Here is a 16,735-nt window from a genome sequence, read left to right as displayed (position 1 = left end):
TCTGGATGCTTGCCTCAAATCATAAAGAGATTTCTGCAATTTGCACACTAAAGGGACAGAAGAAGAAGGGGAAGAAAGAGACAAACCAAGAGGAAGTCTCATATACACTTCCTCATCCAAATCACCATGCAAAAATGCATTATTAACATCCAATTGAAATATGGGCCATCCCTTCTTAACTACCACAACAACAAGAGTCTTGACAGTAGACAGTTTTACAACTGGAGAAAAAGTTTCATGAAAATCAATACTTTTAACTTGAGAATCGCTCTGAACCACTAACCTAGCCTTATACCTTTCAATTCTACCATCAGCTCTTTAACCTTATAGACCCATTTGCAACTTATAGGCTTCTTCCCAAGGGGCAAAAGGACAACCTGCCATGTGTTGTTAGCTTCCAAAGCCTCAAATTCAGCTCTCATTATAACACTCCTCAAATTTATAAAAGTTTCAAGACATGCTAAATATAGAACTTAATTTTTTTTAAAAGAAACTTAAATTATACTTCTATTACGGATTTAAACTCGTGTGATTAATTTTGAGTTACTTCTCTATTTATAAATAATTGGACATACAATTAGGGAAATATTAATAACTTTAGTATTATTAATTATTAAAAGTAGGTATAATTAAATACTAGTTAAGTCAAAACAAAAAAAAAGAAACAAAACAAAACAAAAGAGAACTAAAAGGAAACGGGCACGTGAGACTTAAGCCCATAAAGGAGTCTTGGCGTACAAAGGCATGAAAGCCATTCAAATATAGGAGTCGACTTTCTGATCAAGAAACAGAAGCCGTTTCAGCGAGATACTCACGCAGGCAACGAAAAATTCTAGGATTCTTCATAACTCACTTATTCTTGAATTCAGGTATATAAAATTCCCTATTCTCAATTACCCTACAGTAGTAATAGGTAAGAATTGAATAGTTAATTCAATTCTTTCTCTGTATCAATAGTAAATCCCATGTTTAGGTGTGAAACTTTAAATTTAATTAAAATGCACTGGTTGTTGTAGAATCAATTGTTTGACGAGTATAAATTGGACGGGGGTCTACGTATTGGCTTGAGGAGTATTGAGGTGAGTTGATATAACCCTTTACGAAAGTGGTTTAACTTACAAAAGCACGCACACAAGGTGTTTGATGAATTGCATAAAAGAGTTAATATATACTTAATTGGAGTAGTAAGTGCCTATTAGCTTAGAATTATTTTCTAGCTAAAGTTTAGATGATTATTTGGATATATGTGCATAAATTTCAGATTTTTATGTTATTCTGATATGCCACCTTCATGTTGAAAATTCATGAAGGATCAAGAACCTTTGTAAATACTTTTGAATGTTTATTTCATTCTTATGACATGTCTTACATTTAGAGATACCAGTATGAGTATGTATAAAAGATTTAGACTTGAAAAGTCACAAGAAGAAGTTTTAGAAAGAAAAGATTTTTGGGAGTATCCTTTATTCTGAGAAGGGGTCATCGTCCAGGCCTAGGGTCCTGACCAAGGCGTTGACTTTCTGAAACTACTTGTGCCAAAGTAGGGAGCAAACGAGCCGAGGGTCTCGTTGCTGAGAATTTACTTAGCCATGCTAAGGTATGAGACATGAGCGTTGAGAACTATGAAACGAGTGGCACCTCGTGGATTGGGCCTATTCGATCAGGTTGGGATCGAACCCATGCCGATCATACGGTGACTGAGACAGAATTAAGTCAGGATAGTTGGAACTCCCAAAGTATAAAGTGAAGTATATTTTTTGTTAAGAAAGAAAAAGAAAAGAATTTCTTTTAGAATATTCAAAAATAGCTATTATGCAATTATTTAGAAATATTCTTATAAGCTTTATGTTTTACATGCATTTAGAACCTTTGCTCATAATGTATATGTTATTAAAGTTTCGCCCCCTATTGTTGAGACTTACTGAGTACAATGGATGGTACTGACGTTCTCTTTTGGGAACCTACATTGGTCTGCGGTACAACGTAGGAACCGAATTTGCAGGCGAGCAGGCTATGAGTTAGGACTTCCTTCTCTTCCAGTGCTATTGGTGAGCTCCGCTTTTGTTCGTGGAGTATTCCTTAGAGTCATCTTTATTTAGTTATTTCTTTGTTACTTAGAGAACTGGCCAGGAAATCTCATGTCCTGAGCAGTGCGTCAGTTTATCAGTAGAGGCTTCATAGACATAGTTGTTGGGTTAAGATTCAGATGTTTTTGATAATAACTTAGCAGTATTTCATTGGTTACTATGAATAAAGTTTTGAAGTTGATTTATTTAAATGTTTAAATTAATTAAAAGTATGTGGTTAGAGTATTGCCTTGTTGCATATAAAGTTTGAAGTTATAATAGATTTGATAAGCAGAGATGGTTCGCTCGGTCATGTTTAGCGATCGAGTGCCGGTCCCGGCTTGTTCAGAAAATGGGTCGTGTCAAACTTGGCATCAGAGCCTCAAGTTTATGGAGTCCTAGGGGTCTATGAAGCCGTGTTAGTAGAGCCTTGTTTATGGGTATGAAGTGCGCCATACTTATAAATAGGAGGCTAAAAGCATTTAGGAAAAATCTCATTTTGTCATACTTTAGATCGTGCAGTAGATCCTACCTCTATGAAATTGTCTAATGTATTTGTTCTCCACATCTCGCAGAAATGGCTCGTAATCGCAACTTTGACACCGACACTCAGGATGCTGCTCAAGAAACTATTGCTACTATTGTGGCTCAAGGCAGAACTAAAAAGGCTTCAACTCAGAAAAGGAGAGGTAAATCCACAAAGGGTGTTCAAGTACCCAGGTTGAACATGTAGAAGGGGTGGAGCATGATGAGCAAGTACCTCAGGATCCAACGCCACCCCCAACAGTAGCTCCGACTCAAACAACTTTATCCCCAGAGGTGGGTCAGATGTTTAATGCAGTCAACAGTGCTATGAAGATGTTTAAAGCCTTTATGTCCAACCAGAACGAGAGAAAAGATGAGATTCCACCTCAATCAAATAGACAGAACAATTCTGAGTCATCAAGATGAATGAATTTTTGAAGTTGAGTAGTGTTCCATGGATCTATAGTTGATGAAGATCCAATGTTATGGATGGAATGTGTTAAGTAATCCCTCCGAGTGATGAAAGCATTTGATGATGAAGCTGTAGAGCTAGCTGCTTACCAGCTTAGAGATGTGGCCGGCGCTTGGTTTGAGATGTGGAAAAAGGAAAGAGATGAAGATGATGGTCCGCCCACTTGGGAAGAATTTGAAGAGTCCTTCATGGCTAACTTTATCCCAGAAGAGGATAGAGAAGCTAAGGCTACAGAGTTCGAACAGCTCAAGCAAGAGAATAAAAGTGTGCAAGAGTACTACATGGAATTCATAAGGTTAGCTAAGCATGCTCCTCACATGGTGAAGACTGAAAAAGCAAAGATTCGTAGGTTTGTTGGCGGTTTAGCTTACCACATTAAGGATACGACATCAGCTACAGCAGTAGGGATGGAAGCCTTCTCCTCTGTTGTGGGATTTGCCAAGCACTTAGAGAAAGACAGACAACTAAGGAGAGAAGAAAAAGAGCATAACAAGAAAGCCCGGACAACATGCAAGTTTAATGTTACATCCAGTGGAGGTGGAAGGGATTCCTCTAATAGGGAGTCATTAGCACCAGCTCAATCCAATCATCAATCAGGTGGTGGGCCTTCCTTCAGACGTACTCAGAGTTATGGAAATCAGTCTCGCCAGAATCAGAATTTTAGGACATCATCCTCACATAGCCAGAGTCATGCTGAGCAACATTCACACCAGCAAAGTCTTTGTGGAACATGTAAGCGGCAACATTCAGGTCAGTGCAAGTTCGGGTTTCATGGTTGCTACCATTGTGGAGACATTAGTTATATAAAGGCCAACTGCCCAAAGTTGCGACGCAATTTCAGTGGTGGATCAACTCGTCCTTCTAGTTCCTCAGCTACTGCAGTTGCACCCCCTCAGGCTCATGGTTCTCATAATCAGACCGGGCATGGAGTAGGCAGAAGTGCAAACCGAGTTACTCAGGGAGGGGGACAACCCCATTTGTTTGCTACACTTGATCGTCAGAGTGCAGAAGCATCTGCAGAAGTCATTACAAGTATACTTTTAGTCTGCTCACGTAATGCTTATGCCATAATGGATCCAGGTTCAACGTTTTCATATGTGACTCCCTACTTTGCAATTAACCTCGGACTAGAACCTGAACAACTTAGTGAGTCGTTCCTCCTATCTACTCTAGTTGGCGAGTCGGTGAAAGTCACCAGAGTCTATAAAGGTTGTATAGTTTCGGTCTAAGGTCGCAACACCAAAGCCGATCTCATAGAGTTAGAAATGGTGGATTTTGATGTGATCATGGGTATGGACTGGTTGTCTTCCTGCTATGCCATGTTAGATTGTCATGCCAAGATAGTCAGGTTCCAATTTCCAAATGAAGAAGTATTAGAGTGGAAGGGTAGTTCAGCATCGCTTGTAGGTAAGTTTATTTCTTATCTTAAGGCACAACGAATGATCGGTAAGGGGTGTCTCGCCTATTTGGCTCACATTATTAATCCAGAATCAGAACCACCAACTCTTCAGTCTGTGCCAGTTGTTAGAGAATTTCCAGAAGTTTTCCCAGATGACCTTCCCGGACTTCCTCCCGAAAGAATCATAGACTTCGGCATTGCTCTCATGCTAGGCACTCGGCCCATATCTATACCTCCTTATAGGATGGCTCCAGCAGAACTTAATGAGTTGCGAGAATAGTTGAAAAACCTTCTTGACAAGGGTTTCATCAGGCCGAGTGTTTCACCGTGGGGTGCCCCGATCCTGTTTGTCAAGAAGAAAGATGGGTCTCTCAGAATGTGTGTCGACTATCGACAGTTGAATAAAGTCACCATTAAGAACAAGTACCCACTGCCAAGAATTAATGATTTATTTGATCAACTTCAGGGTGCAAAGTACTTTTCAAAAATAGACTTAAGGTCGGGGTACCATCAGTTGAGAATCAGAGAAGAAGATATATCTAAAACAGCCTTTAGGACTCGCTACGGGCACTATGAATTTCTAGTAATGTCCTTCGGGTTGACAAATGCTCCAGCTGCATTTATGGACCTCATTAACAGATTTTTCAAGCCATTCCTAGATACCTTTATTATCGTATTTATAGACGATATTTTGGTATACTCTAAGAGCAAGGAAGAACATGCAGAACACCTTAGAATAGCCTTGCAAACCTTGAAGGAGAATGAGCTTTATGCCAAATTTTCAAAATGTGGGTTCTGATTGCAGTCAGTAGCATTCTTAGGCCACGTGGTATCTAGTGAAGGAATCAAAGTAGACCCTCAGAAGATAGAAGCAGTCAAGAACTGGCCTAGGCCAACAACGCCAACCGAAATCAGGAGCTTCTTGGGGTTAGCTGGCTACTATAGAAGGTTTGTAGAGGGGTTTTCCTCACTTGCAGCTCCATTAACTAAGTTAACTCAGAAAGCAGTTAAGTTCCAATGGTCAGACGCTTGTGAGCAGAGTTTTCAAGAGTTAAAGAAGAGGTTGACCACTGCACCTGTGTTAACCTTGCTGACAGGTTCGGGTGGGTTCACAGTGTATTGTGATGCCTCCAGAGTGGGCCTTGGTTGTGTTCTTATGCAAAATGAAAAAGTTATTGCTTATGCTTCCAGGCAGTTAAAGAATCATGAAAAGAACTACCCCACACATGACTTGGAGCTTGCAGCAGTGGTGTTTGCATTAAAAATATGGCGACACTACCTTTATGGCAAGTATTTTGAAGTGTTTACAAATCACAAAAGCCTCCAGTACATTTTCAAGCAAAAAGAACTAAATTTGAGACAAAGAAGGTGGCTCGAGCTATTGAAAGATTATGACATCAATATCCTTTATCACCCGGGCAAAGCTAATGTGGTAGCAGATGTACTTAGTAGGAAGTCAGTGGGTGTCTTGGCCCATCTTGGTGTACAAAGGCGATATTTGGGTCGAGAAATTCAAAAACTAGCCAATGATGGAATTAGATTGGATGAGACCGAAGAAGGAGATATAACTGATTATGCCTTAGCACAATCCTCCCTTGTTGCACATGTTAAGGCTAAGCAAGACGAAGATCCGTACTTAGTGAAATTAAAAGAAGGAGTCAGAACCAAAGAAATCACTGCTTTCACTCTAGGAAATGACGGAGTTTTGAAGTTGAATGATCGGTTATTTGTGCCTGATGTAGATGGTCTTAGGAAGGGCATAATGGAGGAAGCTCACAGTTTGAGGTACTCTATCCACCCAGGTGCTACCAAAATGTATCTAGATTTGAAAGAGTTGTATTGGTGGAAAGGCATGAAGAAACAAGTAGCAGACCATGTGGCTAAATGTTTAAATTGCCAACAAGTCAAAGCCGAGCATCAGAGGCCTGGTGGCCTAGATCAAGATATAGAGATACCATAGTGGAAGTGGGAGATAATTAATATGGATTTCGTAGTAGGTCTACCTCGCACATACCGTAAACATGATTCAATTTGGGTTATTGTAGACCGACTGACAAAGTCCGCTCATTTCCTACCAGTAAAGACGACAGACTCCGCAGAGCAGTATGCGTAGTTGTACATCAAAGAAATAGTCCGATTGCATGGTACTCCAGTTTCAATCATATCTGACAGAGGCCCTCAGTTCACAGCGCATTTTTGGCAGGCATTTCAGAAAAGATTAGGTACCAAGGTCAATTTAAGCACCACTTTCATCCATAGACCGATGGCCAAGCAGAAAGGACCATTCAGGCTCTCGAAGATATGTTGCGTGCGTGTGTTATAGATTTTGGAGGTAATTGGGATGATCACTTGCCACTTATAGAATTTGCTTACAATAACAGCTATCAGGCCAGCATTGGTATGGCTCCTTATGAAGCGTTGTATGGGCGAAGATGTAGGTCTCCAGTAGGTTGGTTTGAATCAGCAGAGGTGTCGTTGATTGGTCCAGAGTTTGTTTGTGAGGCCTTGGAGAAGGTTCAACTAATTAGAGAAAGACTTTAAGCGGCTCAGAGTCGTCAAAAGTCTTCTTCTGACAATAGGCATCGTGAGTTAGAGTTCATGGTTGGTGATAAGGTGTTTTTGAAAGTTTCACCAATGAAAGGAGTTATGAGATTTGGTAAGAAAGGGAAACTTAGCCCTAGATTTATCGGACCTTATGAAATTCTAGAAAGGAAAGGAAACGTGGCTTATAAGCTAGCGCTACCCGTTGAGTTATCCTCTTTTCATGGTGTCTTTCATGTGTCTATGCTTAGGAAGTACATTCATGATGAGTCGCATATAATACCTGCCGATACCATAGAAATTAAAGAAGGTTTGACTTATGAAGAGGTACCTATAGAAATTCTCGATAGACAAGTAAGGAAGTTGAGAACAAAAGATATAGCATCGGTAAAAGTTTTGTGGAGTAATCATGATTCAAAAGAAGCTACGTGGGAGGTCGAGGAAGATATGAGGAAGAAGTATCCTTATTTATTTGAGTAACAAGGTATGTAAACCTAGGTTTGGCTTGACATTTATATTTCATTTATTAAATACAAGTTAGCAAGTGTTTATGTCCTTCCTAGATTATATTTAGTTGTTGCAGTGACTTAGTTTGTGCCAGAGTATATTTAATTCATTAAAGTGATTTACTTTTGCGAAAGTGTTGTGCTTTAGATTCTTGATAGTTATTGTGGTACCTCCTTGCCGGAGTGTGAGTAATTAATTTATGAGTTGTGTATGGTGCCTATGAATGGCCTGTTATGGTATATTTGATTGTTGGTGGTATAGTTGTGGTATTTGTGACAGGGATTTTTTTGGGATAGTCTAATTTACAAGGGAAACTCTGCCGAAATTTTTGAAAATTTAGGGAGTTAACCAAAATTTTGAGTCCCTTGGAAGAGTGAGTAGTGCTAAGAAAACTTAAGAGGTTTAAGGACCTAAGGAATGATTGTTAGCTTAAGAATAACGCCCTAGCAACATTCGAGGACGAATGTCTTTAAGGAGGGGAATTGTAACACTCCTCAAATTTATAAAAGTTTCAAGACACGCTAAATATAGAACTTAATTTTTTTTAAAAAAAAACTTAAATTATACTTCTATTACGGATTTAAACTCGTGTGATTAATTTTGAGTTACTTCTCTATTTATAAATAATTGGACATAGAATTAGGGAAATATTAATAACTTTAGTATTATTAATTATTAAAACTAGGTATAATTAAATACTAGTTAAGTCAAAAAAAAAGAGAAACAAAACAAAAACAAACAAAACAAAAAAAAAACTAAAAGGAAAAGGGCACGTGAGCCTTAAGCCCATAAAGGACTCTTGGCAGACAAAGGCGTGAAAGCCATTGAAAGATAGGAGTCGACTTTCTATTCAAGAAACAGAAGCCGTTTCAGCGAGATACTCACGCAGGCAACGAAAAATTCTAGGGTTCTTCATAACTTACTTATTCTTGAACTCAGGTATATAAAATTTCCTATTCTCAATTACCCTACAGTAGTAATAGGTAAGAATTGAATAGTTAATTCAATTCTTTCTTTGTATCAATAGTAAATCCCATGTTTAGGTGTGAAACTTTGAAATTAATTAAAATGCACTGGTTGTTGTAGAATCAATTATTTGACGAGTATAAATTGGACTGGGGTCTACGTATTGGCTCGAGGAGTATTGAGGTGAGTTGATATAACCCTTTAGTAAAGTGGTTTAACTCACAAAAGCACGCATACAAGGTGTTTGATGAATTGCATAAAAGAGTTAATATATACTTAATTGGAGTAGTAAGTGTCTATTAGCTTAGAATTATTTTCTAGCTAAAGTTTAGATGATTATTTGGATATATGTACATAAATTTCAGATTTTTATGTTATTCTGATATGCCACCTTCATGTTAAAAATTCATGAAGGATCAAGAACCTTTGTAAATACTTTTGAATGTTTATTTCATTCTTATGACATGCCTTACATTTAAGGATACCAGTATGAGTATGTATAAAAGATTTAGACTTGAAAAGTCACAAGAAGAAGTTTTAGAAAGAAAAGATTTTTGGGAGTATCCTTTATTCTGAGAAGGGGTCATCGTCCAGGCCTAGGGTCCTGACCAAGGCGTTGACTTTCTGAAACTACTTGTGCCAAAGTAGGGAGCACACGAGCCGAGGGTCTCGTTGCTGAGAATTTACTTAGCCATGCTAAGGTATGAGACATGAGCACTGAGAACCATGAAGCGAGTGGCACCTCGTGGATTGGGCCTATTCGATCAGGTTGGGATCGAACCCGTGTCGATCATACGGTGACTGAGACAGAATTAAGTCAGGATAGTTGGAACTCCCAAAGTACAAAGTGAAGTATATTTTTTGTTAAGAAAGAAAAAGAAAAGAATTTCTTTTAGAATATTCAAAAACTGCTATTATGCAATTATTTAGAATTATTCTTATAAGCTTTATGTTTTACATGCATTTAGAACCTTTAATCATAATGTATATGTTATTAAAGTTTCGCCCCCTGTTGTTGAGACTCACTAAGTACAATGGATGATACTGACGTTCTCCTTTGGGAACCTACGTTGGTCTGCGGTACAATGTAGGAACCGAATTTGCAGGCGAGCAGGCTACGAGTTAGGACTTCCTTCTCTTCCAGTGCTATTGGTGAGCTCCGCTTTTGTTCGTGGAGTATTCCTTAGAGTCATCTTTATTTAGTTATTTCTTTGTTACTTAGAGAACTAGCCAGGAAATCTCATGTCCTGAGCAGTGCGTCAGTTTATCAGTAGAGGCTTCATAGACATAGTTGTTGGGTTAAGATTCAGATATTTTTGATAATAACTTAGCAGTATTTCATTGGTTACTATGAATAAAGTTTTGAAGTTGATTTATTTAAATGTTTAAATTAATTAAAAGTATGTGGTTAGAGTATTGCCTTGTTGCATATAAAGTTTGAAGTTATAATAGATTTGATAAGCAGAGATGGTTCGCTCGGTCATGTTTAGCGATCGAGTGCCGGTCCCGGCTTGTTCAGAAAATGGGTCGTGTCACTCATGGCATCCTGCCATTCTGGAATAACTGCTGCCTGAGAATAAGTTGAAGGCTCAAGAACATGCAACTGACTAGAAATAGGAGGTGGAGGATCAGATGTGGAGTCAACTGAAGTTGAGTTGCAGACATAACTTTGAAGATATGCAGGCTGTTTGTGTTCCCTAATGGACCTTCTTAAAGGAGGAAGAGTAGGAGAAAGAGATAATACAGCAGGAGAATGAGATGAAGAAGGTGAAGGTGAATGTGTAGAAGAGGAAGAAGGAGGAGTGGAACCAGAAGGAAAAGAAGAAGAGATAGGGCTTGCACCCAAGGAAGGGGTAGGAACAGGGTGAGATGCAGGAGGTAAATCATCAAAACAAGCAGAGAAAGGGAAATGACACATACTAGAAGAGACAGAAGAAGATTGGAGAAAAGGAAAAATGTGTTCATGAAATACAACATCCCTAGAAACAAAACAAGAATGAGACTCCAAATTGTATAGCTTGTAGCCTTTCTTGGCAAAAGGATACCCCACAAGCACACATGGTACAACCCTTGGTTGGAATTTATCTCTATGAGGCTTAGGCACAATAGAATAACAAAGACATCCAAAAGCTCTAAGATGTGAGTAAGAAGGAGGCTTACCATAAAGAAGTTCAAAAGGACTCTTGTAAGACAGAAGGGGAGAAGGAAACCTGTTGATCAAATAGGTAGCTGTCAAGATACAATCACCCCAGAATCTAATGGGAAGATGGGATTGAAAAAGTAAAGCCCTAGCAGTATCAAGTAAGTGTCTATGTTTCCTCTCCAGCACCCCATTTTGTTGAGTATGAGGACAAGAGGTTTGATGCACAATTCCTTTATTAGAGAAATATTGAGAACCAGAAAGACTAGATCCCAATTCCAATACATTATCACTTCTTACAGTGTGCACCTTGGTGTGAAAATGGGTCTCTACATTGGCAATGAAGGATTTCAACATATCAAAGGCATTGCTTTTGGACCCTAGGAGATGGGTCCAAGTAGCTCTAGTATAGTCATCAACTATGGTCAAAAAATATTTGGATCCAGTATATGTGGGTGCATGGTAGGGTCCCCAAGTATCTATATGTATTAATTGAAAAGGGGCAGTTGATTGTATTGAACTATTAGGAAATAGTAATCTAGTTTGTTTGGCTAAAGGGAAAATAGGACAAGAGAAAGATTGTTTAGAAGACAAATGTGGACTGCATGCAGAAACAGATTTCATTTTGGAAAAAGACAAATGCCCATGTTTGTAATGCCAAACAACATCCTCTTTGTTCACTTTATTAACATGTGCATCAGTGGATACATTAGTATGATCAATAGACAAGCTTGCATTACTACTAGGTGCACTAGGAAAATCAGTAGAGGAAGGATTACAAGGAATAGAACAAGGAAAAACATTGGGTAAAATAGCATGATAACATAAAGGGCCAGAATTTGCAGGAGTTGAAACAACTTGTAAAGCCCATTGTGTGGTCTACCAAGCACCATTGACTTCTTCAGTGAAGGGCCCTGTAGAGTACAGCCAGTGTTGGTAAATTGAACTATATCACATGGCTTTTCAACTAACTTATAAACAGAAATGAGATTGTGTTGAAAGCTAGGGACATAAAGAATATTATGAAGAGTAAGATCAGGGGATAAAGTTAATGAACCAATATTGGTAACTCTAACTTTATAACCATTAGGAAGAGAAACTAAGTAAGGAACGGGTAGAGTCTAAATATCAAAGAGAAGGGACTTATCAAAGGTCATATGATTAGATGCTCCAGAATCTATGATCCAAATAGTATTCTTTATCTTAGTAAGTAAACAAGTTCTGAACAAACCATTCTCAAGCAACAACTTACTAGCAAAATTAGCAGAACCCAAAAGATTTGGAGTAGCAGGAGAAGCAGAAATGTGTGACTGTTGAAGCAGAGTGATCAACTGGGAGTATTGATCCTTAGTCAACCCAGGCAAAGTGTAAAGCTGCTCAGATTCAGCATGCATGACAGGACTACCATCATTTCCAGTAGCATCAGAGTTAACAGGAGATTGAACCTCAACATGTGCGACAGTTCTCCTAGGTGTATTACCTTTAGTGAACTTGAAATTCTGAGAAAAACCATGCAGCTTGTAGCACTTTTCAATAGAATTGTCTGGTTTCTTACAATACTTGCAAATGATAGAGGACCTTTGATTGTCTGGTCTTTGAGGATTGAAATTCACCTTAGAGGGGAAGGATTGTTTGGACACTCCAGCATTAAAAGAAGCAGAGTTTGAGTTTGAAGGAAACTGAGAAATGGAGGATACTTGCCTTTGTTTCTCATCACTTAGTAGAATCCCATAAACTGTACTCATAGATGGAAAGGGCTTTATCATCAAGATATTGCTTCTGACTTGGAGGTAGGTCTCATTGAGTCCCATTAAGAATTGGTATACCTTCTGCTCTTCCTCAGCCTTCTTATTGCCCCCACATGTGCATACAGAGAGGTGATTAACAGAAATGGAAGCTATTTCATCCCAAAATTATTTTATTTTGTTGAAATAGGAGGCAATGTCCAAAGGACCCTGAGAAATGTGAGATAACTCCTTCTTAAGTTCAAAAATTCTAGCACCATCAGCCATACCATATCTCTCCTTTAATTCATGCCAAATGTCTTTGGCTAGTTCTGAATACTCAACACTACGAGAAATCTCCTTGGTGAGAGAATTGGTCAGCCAAGACACAACTAAATCATTACAACGTTGTCATTGCCTGACTAGAGGGGAACCAATAGGTGATTTTTCAGTAGTGCCATTTATAAAATCCAATTTATTGCGTACAGACAGAGCCACCAGAATATTTCGACGCCAGCTTCCATAGCTAATGCCATCAAAAAGAGTGGAAACTAGAGAGGCTTCTAAAACATCGGACGGATGTACATAAAGAGGATGGCACAGGTGAGTATAGTCATCAGGATGAAAAGCACTAGGACGAGAGGAAGAAGAGTTTTCTCTGTCAGCAATAGGAGTAGCATCGTAGGGAGGAGTAATCGTCATAGCGAATGAAAGGCAAATCCCACACAGTATCAAATAGAACAGCAACAGTTTAAGAATAACAAAACAACTAATTGACTTTACGGCTTACAAATCTCGATCAACAAACAGAGGTAATAAAAAAAACAGACGATGAAAGAGACGATGTTACCAACACCTTCGCGACCGGAAGGAGACGGCCTTCTAGCAGCAATAGAGGAACCCTAATCTTCGAAATGAGCTCCAATAAGAAACCCTAACACACTAGATGAACTCAGCCAGATGGAATTCGACAATCGAAACCCTAGATATCCGAACAATTCCAATCGACGCAGAGATTCTCACAATTTGATGAAAAATCTCACAATTTATGAAGAAACCAGGATGTTCGAACCTCAAATCGAGAGACGGGAGAATGAATTTGAAGGAAAAACAAAAAAACGATCTTAGGTATGAAGTTAAGAAGATTCGAATGAAGGATTACGAGCTTAGCATCGAAAAAGGATTGAAGGACCCGAATTAATGCTTCCCGCTCTGATACTATGTTAGAAATGCAAACTCAAGCTTGAATTTGAGCAACCATGGCTGAATTTTACAGTTATCTACTAGAGAGAATGAAATGTTCTAGAAGAAGACCTTTGTTCTTCTCTGTACAAAAATGACCCGCTTATCCTAACTAAAATAGAAAAACATAAATCCAAATTGGGTCAGGCCCAGTTACAGAATATAACCCAAACTAATAACTAACAAGACTAGCCCACAACATTAGCGCACATCAGTATTATCACAATTAGCGCACCAAACAGTACAAGAGTGCGAAAACAAAATTCTTTATGGTGTTGTCAACAGACATGTGAAGGCATACTTTTCTTTGTTTTGGTAAGAAAGAAATAAGTAAATTTATTCATCAAAACATCTGTATCAAGATTGTACTGAGAGTATAATACAAAAGCTTGCTGGACATGAATCCTTTATGACTGTAAGGATTACATGAAATCTAGCATCATATCAATATCATAAATTTACAAAAGAAGCCTTACACCAAAATTTCAAGTTCTGGGTACGTCTATATTTGTCAAAAGTAACAGTGTCCTCTTTTCCTTGAAACACTTATCTCTAACCATATCCAGAGTCTTCCAAATCTGTTTTTGCTTCTTCCTCATCTTCCACCTGCTCAAAATTATAATGGGACTCAAGCTGTGTCTTTTTTCTTTTTCCACTTTCAGGCGTTTGCTTCTTAGTCCACTGTTAGATATAAGTCAGATGAACTTTGGGAAGTTGGAGTATCATTTGAGGTTGAATTACTACTGCAGGAGAGGTAGTCTACCTCTTTGCTATGTGTACGCCAATGGTCAATTTTTGCCAATTGATCTGGTGCTGAACTTGGAAGTGGCTGTGAACGAAGAATTTCTAGAATACTCTCTGTTTTCCCCAGAAGTAAGACGGCAGAGCGAACACCTTTTGCTCTCTCTTCAATAGTGCTATGGTGGCATTGCAGGGTTATAACTCTTTGTAGGTTGGTAAGACAAGCACCTGTTATATCCACGATCATGGTTGACAATCTGTCAAACATGATTTTGCTGTTCTCTAACTCTTTCCTATCAGAACTTTGCAGAAGAGTTTGACATACTCTGTACATACAGTTTGCTGCCAACATATTGGTAGGCCATCTTGAGGGTGATTCCTTTAAACAAGCATTCGAATCTTTCTTTCCAAATTCGACGAATCTTTGCTTTGCTTTCTCAGAGAGTCCTTCAAGCACGTCGTTTGGATTTTGTCTTTCAGTGGCTGTTGTGCGGAGATCGACATCCAGCCACTTGTAACATAAGTCAACTCCTACCCACACCAACTCTGCCGCCTTCCTGATGTATACTAGGTCTTTTCCAGCATCCAGGTTCTCTTCCACAACTTTGATGTACATGAGACCGTCATACACACACCTTATTAATTCCTTGATTGAGTGGAGATCAATGTCTGGAAGTGCAATTGCGATGCTTGTCAGCGTCACTACGGGAAGAGCCCAGCAATTAGGAGGTTCTTCTGAATCTAAAGAAGGAATTTGAGCATGGTCAAATTCATACACTCCCCTGAATCCTGGTGACTTCACCTTCTCCAGAAGTTGTATAAGATGTTTAGGCTGCTCCTTTTTCCCCATCCCGATCCAGTGACCTACCACATCATGGTTGCTTTGCATCATCAAATCAATTAATGCTTCCTCTCCTTCAAGGTGTAAAACATAGTGGCTAAGATCTGGCTTTAGACTAACTTGCGACTCTATATCATGACTCTGACACCATATTGTTGCATTTCAGCATCCTGATTGCTTTCCGACAGCTTATCAATAACCAACTTACAGAGAAAGTGGAAATGAGCCGAACTAGCTTACTGAGTGACACCATCATAATTTGCATCCAAATACAGAAATCTAGAAGTCTGTTCTTTGTTTTATGAGCAAATTTTCTACCATGCCGGCCACAAATTCTGAATTCCAACGGGGATTCTTTCCATTGAAGCAGGATGCGGATCCAGTAGTTCTCCAGTTTGAACAACTTGGCTTTGCAGGCATTATTTGTTTTTTTGGGGCAGTTGTAATTTATGGCTACGAACCATCTAAAAGCTGGTGCAATTGTTCCTACTCCTATTGCCACAGTCTGAGTTACAAGAATCAAGGTTGTGGACCACTTGTATTCAGAGTCTCCATTACAAAAGTTGAAGCTCCAATGAAGAAAGTAAGACCTAAGCATGGCTTCAGCATAAATTACTGTGCTCAGAAGGCAGAAACCTCCAGATGCAGTGCATGTTGCTAAGCGCCCCGCCACGAAGTGGGGGCTAGCGGTATAGGCCATGGTCCAGAATTTCATCAGCTCGTCCTTCAGGTTCTCAGTTGTGCATTTAGAGGTGATCCCACATTCTTTGTTTGCTAACTTGTACCTCTTGTTATATTTCAGGTCCAAATAACACTTTGTAGTTGGTATTGCCACGGCTGAGGAGATCAGTAGCAGAAGCAAAACAAGCATAAGAAACATGAGGGCGATATGCTCTTTGCAGAAAACATAGATTACACCTGTAGCTAATTGTATACCAATGTTCACAATGGCTGTGATGACGAAAATACCCAAAGCCATTATGTTCATCAACAGCTCTTTGTTCTCCATGAGTCCTAAAGAAGGCATAAAATTAGAAATTACCGTGCAGATTAGAGTAGCACTGCTAAGTTTTGTCAGCTGATCTTGGCGACGAGGCATGGAGGTATTTAGATCAACAGACAACTTGGTGGCGACAGCTAGAAGTGTCAAGGTTGTAGCATTGAGAGAGAAGTAGTTGCAAGGAAACCAGAATTTTCTATGGCGCAGGCCATGAAGGACATCCATTGCCATAGCCAGCGCACAAACTGCAGATGCTCCTGCAACATAGATACCGATCCATGGCATTGGCTCGCTGAATTTTGAGTCATCTAGGTTGCCATCTATGGTGCAACCAATCTTCCCCATCTCGTTTCACTTCTTCTCTAGTTATCTCTTAATGTAAAGCTGAAATCTTTATCAGTGGTGGAGCTTTTGTATGCTATTCTGAGGAGTTCTTGTGGGTGTTTCTACCTCTTGGTGTTTGTCTAGGTTGCTGTTTTGGATGCAACCATATCTATTTGATTGTCTGACTATCTTTCAAGCTATTTCCAGTGTTTTCCAAAGATTTACTATTTCTGGATCTGGTAAACAA

At 39.1% G+C, this 16,735-nt stretch overlaps 1 protein-coding gene and 1 pseudogene across 1 annotated transcript; one reads left to right on the top strand and one right to left on the bottom strand.

Annotated features, from left to right (window-relative positions):
* The first annotated feature begins 3,110 nt into the window (after window positions 1-3,110).
* Window positions 3,111-7,003, top strand: LOC138876266 (uncharacterized). The gene is made up of 4 exons (XM_070155174.1): window positions 3,111-4,247; window positions 5,268-5,524; window positions 5,654-6,247; window positions 6,844-7,003. The coding sequence occupies exons 1-4, from the start codon at window positions 3,111-3,113 to the stop codon at window positions 7,001-7,003; spliced, it is 2,148 nt and encodes a 715-aa protein (XP_070011275.1).
* A 6,855-nt stretch (window positions 7,004-13,858) lies between these two features.
* LOC104211847 (uncharacterized) lies at window positions 13,859-16,735 on the bottom strand (annotated as a pseudogene).

Source organism: Nicotiana sylvestris, chromosome 8 (assembly GCF_000393655.2).
Source record: "Nicotiana sylvestris chromosome 8, ASM39365v2, whole genome shotgun sequence".
Classification (NCBI taxonomy): domain Eukaryota; kingdom Viridiplantae; phylum Streptophyta; class Magnoliopsida; order Solanales; family Solanaceae; genus Nicotiana; species Nicotiana sylvestris.
This window is presented reverse-complemented; position numbering and strand designations above follow the sequence as displayed.